Genomic DNA, 12,637 nt, shown 5'->3' with positions numbered 1-12,637 from the left:
TTTGATATATTCTTCAAGCAGCAGACACAGCACACATCAAAGTCTTTGTCCTCTCCTTGGCAGAAACAGCCACTGCAGGCCAAACCCAGGCAGCAAAGGGGCAGTACTTCTCTTAGAGCTTTCCCAGCTTTTCTCCTTGGCAGAGGTTCTTCTTGAGTAGAGAAGTAATCTAAAGTTCTGGGGTCTGGGCCCCAGTATTTATACACCATATTAATTTGTTCTCTGGTAGCAGAGAGGACCTGTGCTCAGTCAAAGCCAGTTCTGTCCTCTCTGGTCCAGCTTCCCAGCAGGAGATAGAGACAGCATTGTGTAAGGCAGACCAGGCCCATTCAGGGAATTCCCTCCCTCTACACTAAACGCAGCCCAGGTCTATTCAGCCTAGCCCTGACTCATACAGGATTGGCAGGACACACCTCAACCCCCCAGCGGCTATATACAGTGAATGCACATCCCCGCCCCCATCACTCCAAAGCCAGACAGTCAATCCACAAACCAGCAGAGGCACACAGGATGGCTAAGCAAGAAAATGCCCACTTTCTAAAAAAGTGGCATTTTCAGCACACAATATAAAATTCTTCTTCACTGGTCCCTTCACAAATATACTTTGAGATTGCTACAGACTGGTCCAAAACTGAATAGAGATGTAGCCAACATTCTCAGCAAGTAGTGGATATGCCACCCCCAATGTGCACATTTAGCCATGTTTTTAAAGATCACTGAGTCACAAATCACAAAAATTGTTGGATTGCTAGCTTGTAAGCAGTAGCCATGGTAAGTATACACTCGAGATCCGCAGTGATACCCACAAGTGGTGACTGGATAAACGAATCCACATCTCATTGTGCGAACAAATTATATACTGTTTTAATGATCTGATGTAAGTGATTGACCATATATGAAGTTGTATTTTTTGAATCAGTAGAATAAGATGTGGAAACCTACAATAAAGGCTTGTTGTGTCCTCAGGGACTGATGTTTTCCAAATGTTATAATTTGGTGAGGCAATCTCTGCTAAATGCTATGCTATATGTGGTTTATGGTTCTCTGTTGGATTTGCTGTTGGATGTTTTGGTCTGAAGCACTGTGGAAACCTACATCCTATATATACCTTAAGGTACACAGACTTTCTGTCATTGGGGAGCTGCAACGCTATAATTAGATTGATTCAATTTACATACACTAGTGGTATGGCTGTCTCTGTATGGAGGATGTGTGTCAGATAGCCAGGTTTTGGGAATTTTGAGTATGTGCATAGGGTTAGGTGGGTGGCAGAGAAAGATCTCGGGACACATTCCTTAGGCATGGTAGAGGTGACAGGTATTTGGAGAAGGGTGGCAAGAAGAGAAGCAAAAAAATCTGAGAAGATATTGGTTGAAGAAAATGTGGGAGTATGTGAGTCTGAAAGACTGGGGATGTGCAGGGGATGATATATGGTCTTTTTTTCCACTGGTATGGATTTCGGTGAGGGGAGAAAGCAAGAAGTATGGATTTTTCTTCTCTCCACTGTGAACTGCACTGGCCAGCCTGTGACAAGGCAGTGTTATGGCAATCAGTTGGGCCTGACATCAAATAATTGGAAGGTGGTCTGGCAGGGCCTTGGGGGGAATGATATGAAGTCAGCTACTGTCCATGTTTTGGAAATTGAGAGTCCGGATTTGTTGTTCCCCCTGGGGAAAAATATCTAGGGCGACTGTCAAGCATAAAATTACTGAAAATGACGAAGGTTTTGTTGGTGGAACCAAGACCAGTATGGATGGGGGATGAGGAAAATAACATCCACTGATAGGGCTAGGAAGGAGGTGAACAGGGAGGTGTCTGATTTCTATAAGTCCAGCAAGGCTGCCTTCATTTATTGTTCTGGGGAACAGGACGCACATTATGAAAGTGATGAAAGCTCTGGATGAATGGAAGAGCAAGAGGTGAATGGTGAATGGGGTGGGTAAATATTAGGGGTGGGCATATGGGTTAGTGAGTTAATGTTAGACCACTTGGTTATTGTGTACAGTGAAGCCGAAGGGGGTTACCATTGTGAGCTCGGCTTGCGTGCAATAAAAATACATTTTCTTCAAAGTACTCTGTCCATTGTGTTGCCCCTCTCCCATTGTGAAATGTTAAATTTAAAGTCTTTCGTGTGGAGCAATCTGAAGCAATGAGGTGAACATTGCAGATATGAAACCAGACGGAACAAAACGTGTTATGGGAAGTATGGATTTCATTTGAGTATGTGTATGGAGTCATTTGAGGCATAAGGCATTTTTTAAAAGGCTACAGTTAGTTATACAGAGGGAGATTTTTACCTAAGTCCACACTCCTTTCCGTATCTGTTGACGTAGGCTTCCAATCTTGGATGCATAAAACCTCTCCAATTTTTTAATTCTAACATTATGAGGCACATTAAAGGTTTAATAATATTCCATTTAATTGTGTGTGACTAGATATTTTTTGGGTCTAGGAAGCTATTTACAGACACATATCATTATTAAAATCAATATATTTGTGTTCCAATGGGTAGAGTGATACTGCAAAAGGACTTGCTGTTTGGATATTTAATTTTCTCCCTTCATGAATGTGCACTGGTGTCAAAATAATTTGTATTGCGAGGAAACAATAAAAAAGTAAAAAACAAAATATATTGTCTATATAAATATTGCTCTGCATGCCTTTTAAAGGACTGTTTTAAAAGCGAGCTAATGAAAACATATTTTAAAAATAAATCACGCAAATCAACAGAAACAAAACCTGCTATTTTCAAACACAATGAAAACTCAGGGACAAAACAATGTTCAGACTCCGAGCAAATTAAATATCGAAGACAAAGTAATATAAAATCATATTTGTGGGGACAAAGCATATATTGAAGAGATTAGAAACATTTTCATGCATAAATATTCAGCCTTTTGAGCGGTAAATGATTCTAAATCTGTCTTCTCCAGCTCTATGTGTCCCAGTGCAAGCACATTCTGAGAGCCAGGAGAACGTTCTATTTTATTATTGAAATCTAGAAGCCAATCAAAATGTAGTATTTTGTTAATGTACAGCTGTGTAATTTGCAATGAGCAATACTTCTGTGCATTAGTCAACAACAAATGTATAGAGCGGCTCAAGTTCAAGATCTATTTCTTCTTTAAAGGCACCCCAAAACACCCATTGTTCATATCCCATGATTGTGTGAGCCGACCTTTTTAAGGTTTGGGGAATTTCAGCTCTCAAATATCTGTTCAGGGGCTGTTCAGTCAGAGACTCAGTTGTCTCTTAGGGAGAAGTCGAAAAATCCCATGCCTAAAATTATACAAGTCCAATCACAGTATTGCAAGAATACCTACATCCATGTTTAAAAAAAAAAAAAAGAAAGAAAACATGGTAGCTGAGATTGCTAGAGGTTTTTTTCAATTCAGTGAGCAGAAAATTAACAGAGAGTAGTCAACTGGATTTGCAAGATCAAACTTTGGAAACAGTATGCGATACTAAAAGGTGACGGTATGAAAATAAAATTGACTTTAAGATTCCAAAGTTTATAGTTAGATCTTAAACAAGATGCAATCCGTGGAAGTTTTGTACTCAACGACTCATTATTTGTCACTACTACAACAAACCATTTGAACAGACCTATCCCGAGTGTTGTGTTTAGTGTTTGTGTAACTCACATTGAATGTTTAGATGCAGTGGTGGTGACTCTCCCGTCCCCACGTCATTGGTCGCGGTGCAGATGTAGGGCCCGCTGTCCCAGCTGATGTTCTTCAGGGTGAGCCGTGACCAGTCGTCCAGAGCGGTGTTCTTCTGTGGACCCTCGAACCAGTGATAGGTCTTCGCTTCGGGATTTCCTCTACTAGAACACGATAATGTCACAGTGTCCCCTTCTTTAATAGTTTTACGATTAAAAAATTCAGCAGCGGTGGTGTTCTTGGGGGCATCTGTGTAACAAAAATATACAGCATTAAAACACTAAAAATCATCAGTCCTACCTGTAATGGGCGACAGTAATTGCGATCTGTGTAAAGGTTACAACACTTAGAACCAGGAATGAAGCCTTCTACTGCGAGGGCTGAAAAGGAGGCCCTTGCTCTGCTGCGCCTGGAGTAATCTAGACCTTATAATGTCACCAGGAGTGAGTGCTCATAGAGGACTCCGTGCACCTCTCACACATTTGTGATCCACATTCAAAGGGCACCTTCCTCATCCTCTCTCTTCAAGGAGACCCTCCACCGAGGAAACTTCATTATAGATTCCGAGGCTTCCCTTTTACTGTTTTCTTCTTTCCATTCTCCCACTCCCATATATTTTTAAGTTTCTCTCTCTTTCTCCTCTCATCATAACAACACGTTGTTTCACAAACAATAACCCTCGCTGTCACTTGCTGTGTCTCACTCTCTCGATGTGTCTACTTTCTATCTCTCGGTGTCAACATGCTCCATATGCCTGCTTGTCTGCCTTCCTTTCTCCTTCTCTTTCAGTCCATCAGTGTCTGCTCTCAATTTCTTTTCTTGTCTTTCACTTTTTAGTTTCGTTTTCTCTTTTGACTTTGTTTCTAAACTCACTTTCGTTTCTATCTTTCACCTTTTATTTTACTTCTCTATTTTTATGTTGTGTGCTGTTTTATTTGAAATATCTTTATACTTTGTTATTGTCCCCTTGAAGCACTCACCCCAGTTCACAAAATAGGGAATGCTTTCTTCACACAAATGTCTTTTTTAGAAAATTGGATGGATTCCTGTGGAAGCCCCCAAAACACCGCACGACCTTTTCCCCGCAGCTGTTACAACGCAAGTCGTTACTACGACTTGCGCTGGATGGCGCTGTGGGATAAGGAATGTTTTAATTTTATAGTCCAACACCTTCCCTACTGTTACGGGGACTGGTGTTGGAATATAAAATTAAAAAATTCCGAAATCCGCGCCCTACAACGCATGTCGTTGTAACGACTTGCGTTGTAAAACCTGCGATGTCAAGTACCGCGATCTAAAAGATTGCGTTGTACTGACATACATCCGTTACTGTAGGTAACTTTCTTTATTCACCGGAGCGCCGGGAACAGCTTCTGATCCTTCCCGCGGTCGGCGCCAACTACCTAAAATGGCCGCCTTCCGCTTCCGCTTCCGGCCCGCCCTTCCGTTTCCGGTGTGCGGGACGCTAGACCGTCACCACATATCTCCCCCCTTTTATGCAATGACAGAACAGAAAATCTAGTCCTTACTTGTAGTCCATATCAAAGTCCTTGAACTTTATTGGAACCTTTACTATTCTTCCCGCTCTTGTCTTCTTCACTCCATCTCCTTCTTCGCCACTCTGTATCTCTCTGTCACTCCTCCCACTTGCTTCCTCCGTGGCACTTTTCAACACATTCTTGTCCGATCTTTCCTTGCTCCAGCCTTTCGCTCCTTCTTCCGCTCCATCTCCTCCATTCCTTTCCATATTACTCTCTCCTACTTGCTGCACACCTTTTTCTACGTTCCCCCTGTTCATTCCGCTACTTCCTCCTTCTCCATCTTCTACATCCTCTGTATCTTCCTCCGTCTCTTCTCCCCACTTCAGGATCTTGCTGCATTTTGCCATTCTGTCCTGCGACCACACTTTACCATCACTGAGTAAGGCCGACCGGGCATAAGGCTCTACTACTCGTAAGGGTGGTGAAAACTTGTTCTCCCCTTTCCTTTTTAGGATTGCTGACTTCACTCTAACCCAGTCGCCCTTCTCCAGCTCCACTCCTTGCACATTGTGTCTCTTATTAAAATGTTCAGTCTACACCTCCTGTGCTCTTTCCAGGTTCTTTCTGACCACCGCAGGTGACCATTTACTTTGCACAACCATTTTCTTCCACGCCATGTTGTCCTTCGTGAAGGCATCCCTTCCCCTCAGTACCATGAAGGGACTGTACCCAGTGCTGCCCGGGGTGATGCGGTAGGCCCATAACATCTTCAGTAATTCTCTTTCCCAGTCCAGACCATCATTAATGGCAGCTTGGATGGTGCCCATTATCACTCGGTTGAAGCGTTCAACTTGTCCGTTCCCCGATGGGTGATAAGTGGGGGTGTGATTTACCACAATGCCATTCCTGGATGTGAACGCTTCCCACTTCGCAGACACAAACTGTAGTCCATTGTCGCAAGTGATGACTTTAGGAATCCCTTCCCTGATGAAGACGTTGCGTAGAAAGTCTACCACCGCCTCGGTATCCACCTTCTCCTTTATTTCCACCTCAGGCCACTTGGAATACCTGTCAACCATGACGATGGCATACTTCTGCACTCCTTCCTTGTTGAGGATGGGTCCCAGGATATCAACAGACACCCTTTCCTATGGTCTTTCTGGCACTGGGAACTTTCCTAAAGCGGGTCTCAACACGCTCTGGGATTTGTCGGCTTTGGCACACGACTCGCATGCTCTCACATGTCGTTCCACTTGGAAGTGTTCGATTATGCCTTCCGGTGGAACTACTTTGTCGCCTCTTAGAAGAAACATGGGATTCTCTGCCAGTGACAATTCATCTCTCACCTCCCAGTACCGTCTTAGTGCCTCCTTTAGGTGTCTCTTTTCCGGCCATCCGTGGATCACATATCCCTTGATCGCTTCCATATCCTCATCTGCCTTGTAGGCTTCTTCCCAGTCTTGTGCGCTGATCACCCTTTCCATGTCCTGAATGGTGGCCACTACGTATCCTTCCCACTTTGGGCGCACTTGCTCGTCTGCTTCCTCCATGGCTGCCGCCCGACTTAAAAAATCGGCTACTTTGTTCTGCGGTCCTGGTATATGTTCAACTTCATATACAAAGTCCAGCAGACGCAGTGTCTTTTTGGCAATCCTTGGGGTAGCGTGCGCATGCCCATAGGACGTCAGCACCTTGCCTAAGGGCTTGTGCTCTGTTCTCACCAAGAATTTTGCACCCCATAGATACTGCTTAAATCTCTCCATCGCCCATATTACGGCCAGCATCTCCTTCTCGATGACGCTAAACTTCTCTTCATTGGGCGCCAGGGACCTTGAGGCAAAGCTAACTGTGGATATCTCTCCTCTCTCCGACCGCTGCATTAGCACTGCTCCCAGACCACGGTCATTTGCGTCTGTCGTCAGTATGGACTCCGCGTCCGGGTCAAATCCTTTGAGGGGAATGGCTTTGCTCATCTCTTGTTTCAAAGACTCGAATTCTTTTTGCTCTTCCTGGTTCCACTGAAATGCATTCCTTTCCTTCAAAAGTTGTCCTAAGTAATGTGTCTTGGTGGCAAAGTGGGGAATAAATTTGCTGTAGAATTCAGCCATTCCCAGGAATGACCTGACGTCTTCCTTCTTGCTCGGGGCCGGTGCTTCTATGATGGCTTGCATGTTGGTTCTTTTTGGTTCTATACCCTTTCCGCTCACTTCATGTCCCAGATATGTGACAGATTGCACCCCGAACTTGCATTTTGACCACTCCGCCGTCAATCCATTTTCCTGCAGTGTGCGTAGTACCGTGTGCAGCTTCTCATTGTGTTCCTGTTTGGTTTCTCCCATGACTAGAATGTCGTCCTGGAAGAACTGAACTCCCTTTTCCTTCCGAAAGAGCCTGTGCATAAGTTTCTGGAATACTGCAGCCGCTGAGGCCAGGCCAAACGGCATCCTTACGAACTCGTAACAGCCAAAGGGTGTGATGAACAATGTGAGGTGACTGCATGATGGTTGTAACTTGACTTGGTGGTAGGCAGATGACAAGTCTATCGTGGAGAACCACCGTTTGCCTTTGGTCTTTGCCAGCATCTCACTGATGCGGGGTAGGGGAAACTTGTCGACCAGGATGTTTTTGTTGAGTTCTCGGAGATCGACACATAGCCTCACCCTCCCGTTCGGCTTCTGTGCTAATACCAGAGGCGAAAGCCACTCCGCACTCTCGATGGCTCTTATCACCCCTTCCCTTTCCAGTCTATCGAGTTCTGCTTGTACTGCTTCTCTGCACCGGAACGGGATGTTCCTTACTTTGTGGATGACAGGGTCCGCTCCTTCCTTCAGCTTAATGAGATGTCTGTACTTGATCAGTTCTCCCTTTTTGTCCACAGAATACTTTGGGGTATGCCTTATGCCAGGACCCTCATTTGTCATCTCCTTCCATGTCCATGAGTAAGATTTTCTCTACGCCACCTGGATTCAACAGTCTGCCCAGTGCCCCTTGGTCCTTCCAGCTGAGCACTGATGGCCCCTTCTCGGCAATGTACAATTTGCAACTTGCTTGACGTCCTCTGAATTCAAATAGTAAGGGGCAGTACCCTAATATTGGGATCCTTTGCCCAGTGTAAGTTACGGGTCTCAAGTCCATTGGGCGCAATTATTCTTCTCTTTGTGCCCCAAACTTCTCTTCCCAAACCCTCTGGATTATGGAGATGGGTGCTCCACTATCTGCGATCATCTCCATCGACACCCCTCCTATGTGCATGTTCAGCTTGGGTTTGTCCGTCTCTTCACCTTCCATCTCCAATACCTGCACATCAATGTAGAGGATTTCCTCCAGATCTTCTTCTTCTTCATGGCCCTCTACTCCTCCTTGTTGTTCTTGGTCCATGTATTTGATCATGGCTCCCCTGGGTTTACGGCGGCACACCTTCTCGTAGTGCCCGAACACACTGCAGAATGAGCATTTCGCCCTGAATGCGGGGGCACACTTTGTCATTTCCCAAATGCGACATGCTTCCACATCTGTAACAGTTCGGCCGTCCGCCTCTGCCTGTCCTCTGGTCAGCGTGGCTAGTTTGGGGGGTCCGTTTACCGTCTTGGCTCCTTTGTTGGTCTCTTGGCTTCGATCTCTCGTTTTTCACCGGCGTCATTATTTTGCATACGGTTTGTGTTCCTCCTGTCTCTTTCCGGGCCGCTTGCGTGCATCTCTTTGACAACTCTGCCTTCTTCACTAAGGCCCATACTTCCTTCAGGGGGGCGTCTCCATTGACCCACAGTTTCTCCTGAATGTGAGAGCTGGGCGTGTGCATAATGATCTGGTCTCTTATCAGATCATCATGTAGCGTGCCAAACTTGCACGTCAAGGCCAACTTCTGCAGTGCCACCACATATTCGTCCACCGACTCTCCCCCTTTTTCCTTCTTCTGGAAGAAGTTTTGTCTGTCGATTGCTACACAAACCACTGGCCTGTAGTGTGCGTCTAGGTCTGCGATGGCGTGACCGAACACATCTGTGTCTGCTGCATCTCTTGTGCCCTTGACTATGGTATCATATACTCTGATTCCCTCTGGACCTAAGTTGTGTAACAGTATCTTCTTCCTCCTCAGACTCGAGAACGGCGCCTCGCCTTCTTCCTCCAAGGCTTCCAAGTAGTTGAGGAAGTACCATTTCCAGTCTTCCCACTGCATTTCTGGCTCACCACTTTTCGCAAGAAATGGCACCATTTGAGTGAGGGAGGTGGACTGAGTTGCCATCTTGTAGCCACCCCTGGTACCTGCTTGATCTGGTATGCGCTTGCCAGGTGGGCTCCCTTGTGGCGGTTGCACGTCAGCGTCCTCGTCGCTGTGCTTACTGTCAGTCGCACCGCTCTTTGCCTTGCCCTTGCTAGATGGTCGTGTTTGCTGACTGCCCCTTTGCTCTGTTTCTCCTGCTCTTGACCCTTCCCCGCGTGGTTGAGCTGGGCCTCTGGTCAGAGGTAGGGTTCGCTGCTTTGCGTTTGGGTTCCCTTGTGCACCAGTGCCTCTTACTCGCTTTGTGCTGCAACCCCCCTGGACGCAGTGCTCCCTTATGTGGTTGTGTCACTGTTGGGCGTATCTCTGCAGCTGCGTGTGTCTGCCGCCCTGCTCGTGCTTGCTGTGGCCTCAGGTGAAGGATGCCTTGTGTCCTCTGCCACGCTCCGGTCACTGCGTGGGCTTCGTTCGATTTTCGATGGTTTTTTTTTTCTCGTCGGCTGGGGGCGGAGTTCACATCCCAGTCCTCGTCGCCATTGTGGAAGCCCCCAAAACACCACAACGAAGTGTTACTGTAGGTAACGTTCTTTATTCACCGGAGCGCCGGGAACAGCTTCTGATCCTTCCAGCGGTCGGCTCCAACTACCTAAAATGGCCGCCTTCCGCTTCCGGTCCCGCCCTTCCGTTTCCGGTGTGCAGGACGCTAGACCGTCACCACAATTCCTGCAGTAGAAGAGAAAGCCATTCTAGACCGTACTAGCATACTGGTATATCACCCACCCTACCATTTGTTGGAAATAATAGCGAAATAGCCAGATTTGTACATGGGCTCTCTTCTTCTGTTCAGGACACTGGTGCTACCCCTGGCGCTATGTACACACACAACATATCATCCAGTGACTAGAAGAGATCCATGCAAAATGACTTCCAAAGGGCTCTGAATCCTGAGAGACTAGCTTGGGAGTTGCAACAGCATCCGCATCATAGACAGTGATGGTGTCGGAAGCTTTCAGCACATTGTTTATAAAGCATTCATTTCTATCTTCTTGTGCTTGGGATTCAGCAGCCCCCCTATTGGCTGATTCTCATCAGACTTCTCCACATGACGGGTAAGCCAAATAGCTTCCACCGGCCTTATCAGTTATAAGTAATAAGCAGAGTTTTACAAGGATTCTTTGCCTCCCTTGTGGTGTGCAACATTTTCAATGTACGTACAATATAGAAGTCACATTTCATTACAGGAAGAGAAATCATATCATTAATTCAATTTCTCTCTGTAACTCAATGTATAGTGCATTTATTCTATTAAGATTTGTACCTTAACTTTGAAAAAACAGCAAAAAACAGAAAAGAAACCATAGAACTCGGGAGAGTGTAAACAAAGGGATCGAACTGAATTCAGAAGGACATCGAACTGACAAGGGCTTCTGCCCTAGAGGGCTATTTTCCATGTTATATCACCTAAGCAGGGAATCCCATCAAGATAGATAGATATATTTATTTGCACAATTAATACAAATCATTGCAATTCATACAAAAAAAGAACATAAAAACACTTTCAGCTCTCAATTTAAAAGAAAGAGAAACGCAAGTTCATATCAGACACAGCAAAGGTTCATAGGTGGTATCTGCCGGTAGAATTTAATTAAACGTAGTCATAAATTTTACAAAATGGGCGGCCATTTGCACTGATTCCCCCTTCATACACTCCTCTAAGGCTTCTTGGCATGTCCCCACATTAAGAAATCTCCAGATGGGGCACAACCAATAAGTTCGAACTGGGAGTAAAGTTCTGCAGATGCACAAAACGTGTGTTAAATTTTCTTCCCCGTTGTTGCAGTAGTGGCACTGGGAGGACATGTCTGCCTTGTACCTCCTTCCATTATTGTACCCCACCAGGGGGATTAGCCCAAATCGTAGTCTCATTAACAGGTGTTTCACTGATGGCTTCATGGAAGATGAAAAGTAGTGTGGTAGGGACTTTAGATCATAGAGTTTTGACGCCCAGCTGTCATGTGATAGCTTTTGTACGGATAGTGCTTCGTGTTCCATTGATAGTATTTTTGCTTGTTTGGTCAGGGCTTTGGTGGCAACTCCTATGGGTAGTGAGCTTGCCCATAGATTGTGGTATTAATTAGTCTCCTATGACTTGTGGCTTGAGGGGGGTTCATGTTGGATTTCTAGAGCCACCTCCTAACATTTTGCCTTCAACCCTCCAATTTTTGATGAATTCATTTTTGTTAGCTTTAGGGTTCTGTGCAGTTTACCATGGCTAACCAGTGCTAGAGTGCTTGTGCTCTCTTTCAATTGAACATGATAACATTGGCTTACACCTGATTGGCATATTTAATTTACTTACAAGTCCCTTGTAGAGTAGTATGCCATATAACCAGGGCCTGTAAATTAAACACTACTAGTGAGCCCGCAGCACTTAGTGCCACCCACTTAAGTAGTTGCTTAAAAATTGTCTGAGGACTGCCATTGCAGCCTGAATGCAGTTTTAAACTTTCAATTTGATTTAACAATATCAACCCCTTTCCTAGCCTTAAACTCGCCTGTTATACCATATAAGTCACCCATGAGGTAGGAACTAGGTACCCCATAGCGCAGGGTACATTACAATTAAAAGGTTGGACATGTTTTAAATTTTTTTTAATGTCCTAGTGTTTGTTTTTCACTACTGTGAGACCTACCTCTCCTAAAGGATAACATATGGTTGTCTTTTTTCATTTAATATGCGCTAATGTGTAAATGGGAACAGGTAACCATTTCGTGTTTGGTGTCTGTAAATTGAACTTAAAAATCCTCTTTAAATATAAGTCCGATTTTAAGTTACAATTTTGAAAACAGTACTTTTAGAAACGTGCCATTTTCCTGCCCTATTTGGTGCCTGCAAACTGTTACTGGGCCACATGACTGGGTGTAGATGGCAATTGGACTTTGTTTATTCCTCCAGGCAGCCACACAAAATAGGGATTAGATGTGCCTCGATGGGCCATCAACTGACAGGATGGGATGGGGTGGAGCTAGGCCAAGCCCTACTTGCAACTGAATAGGTTGTGAACTGTCTTCACACAAAGGACTTGTCACTGCTGCATTGTTTGTGCAGACAGGTTGGATCCAGGGCAGGGAAAGCAGAAAAAGTCAGGAACTTCAAAGGGAATTCTCTAGAACCGTTTCCTACTTCTAATAAGACACCAGGTATAAAAATAGGACCCTCAGACCTATTATTCAGTTGACTTTCCGGACCTGCGGAAGGAGGCTGATGATTGCCT

The 12,637-nt window shown here is 45.2% G+C and overlaps 1 protein-coding gene across 2 annotated transcripts in view; it reads right to left on the bottom strand.

Annotated features, from left to right (window-relative positions):
- Nucleotides 1–12,637, bottom strand: part of LOC147701202 (B-cell receptor CD22-like) — a 479,604-nt gene that overhangs the window by 83,234 nt on the left and 383,733 nt on the right. For both annotated transcript variants that reach the window (XM_086929956.1, XM_086929955.1), the window contains exon 5: nt 3,645–3,911. In XM_086929956.1, coding sequence (XP_086786082.1) covers nt 3,645–3,911 — 267 coding nt within the window. The remainder of the gene's footprint in view (nt 1–3,644; nt 3,912–12,637) is intronic.

The sequence above is a fragment of the Lissotriton vulgaris genome, chromosome 7, assembly GCF_964263255.1.
Source record: "Lissotriton vulgaris chromosome 7, aLisVul1.2, whole genome shotgun sequence".
In the NCBI taxonomy this organism is placed as follows: domain Eukaryota; kingdom Metazoa; phylum Chordata; class Amphibia; order Caudata; family Salamandridae; genus Lissotriton; species Lissotriton vulgaris.
Note: the sequence above shows the minus strand (reverse complement) of the source record. Positions and strands in the feature narration are given on the sequence as shown.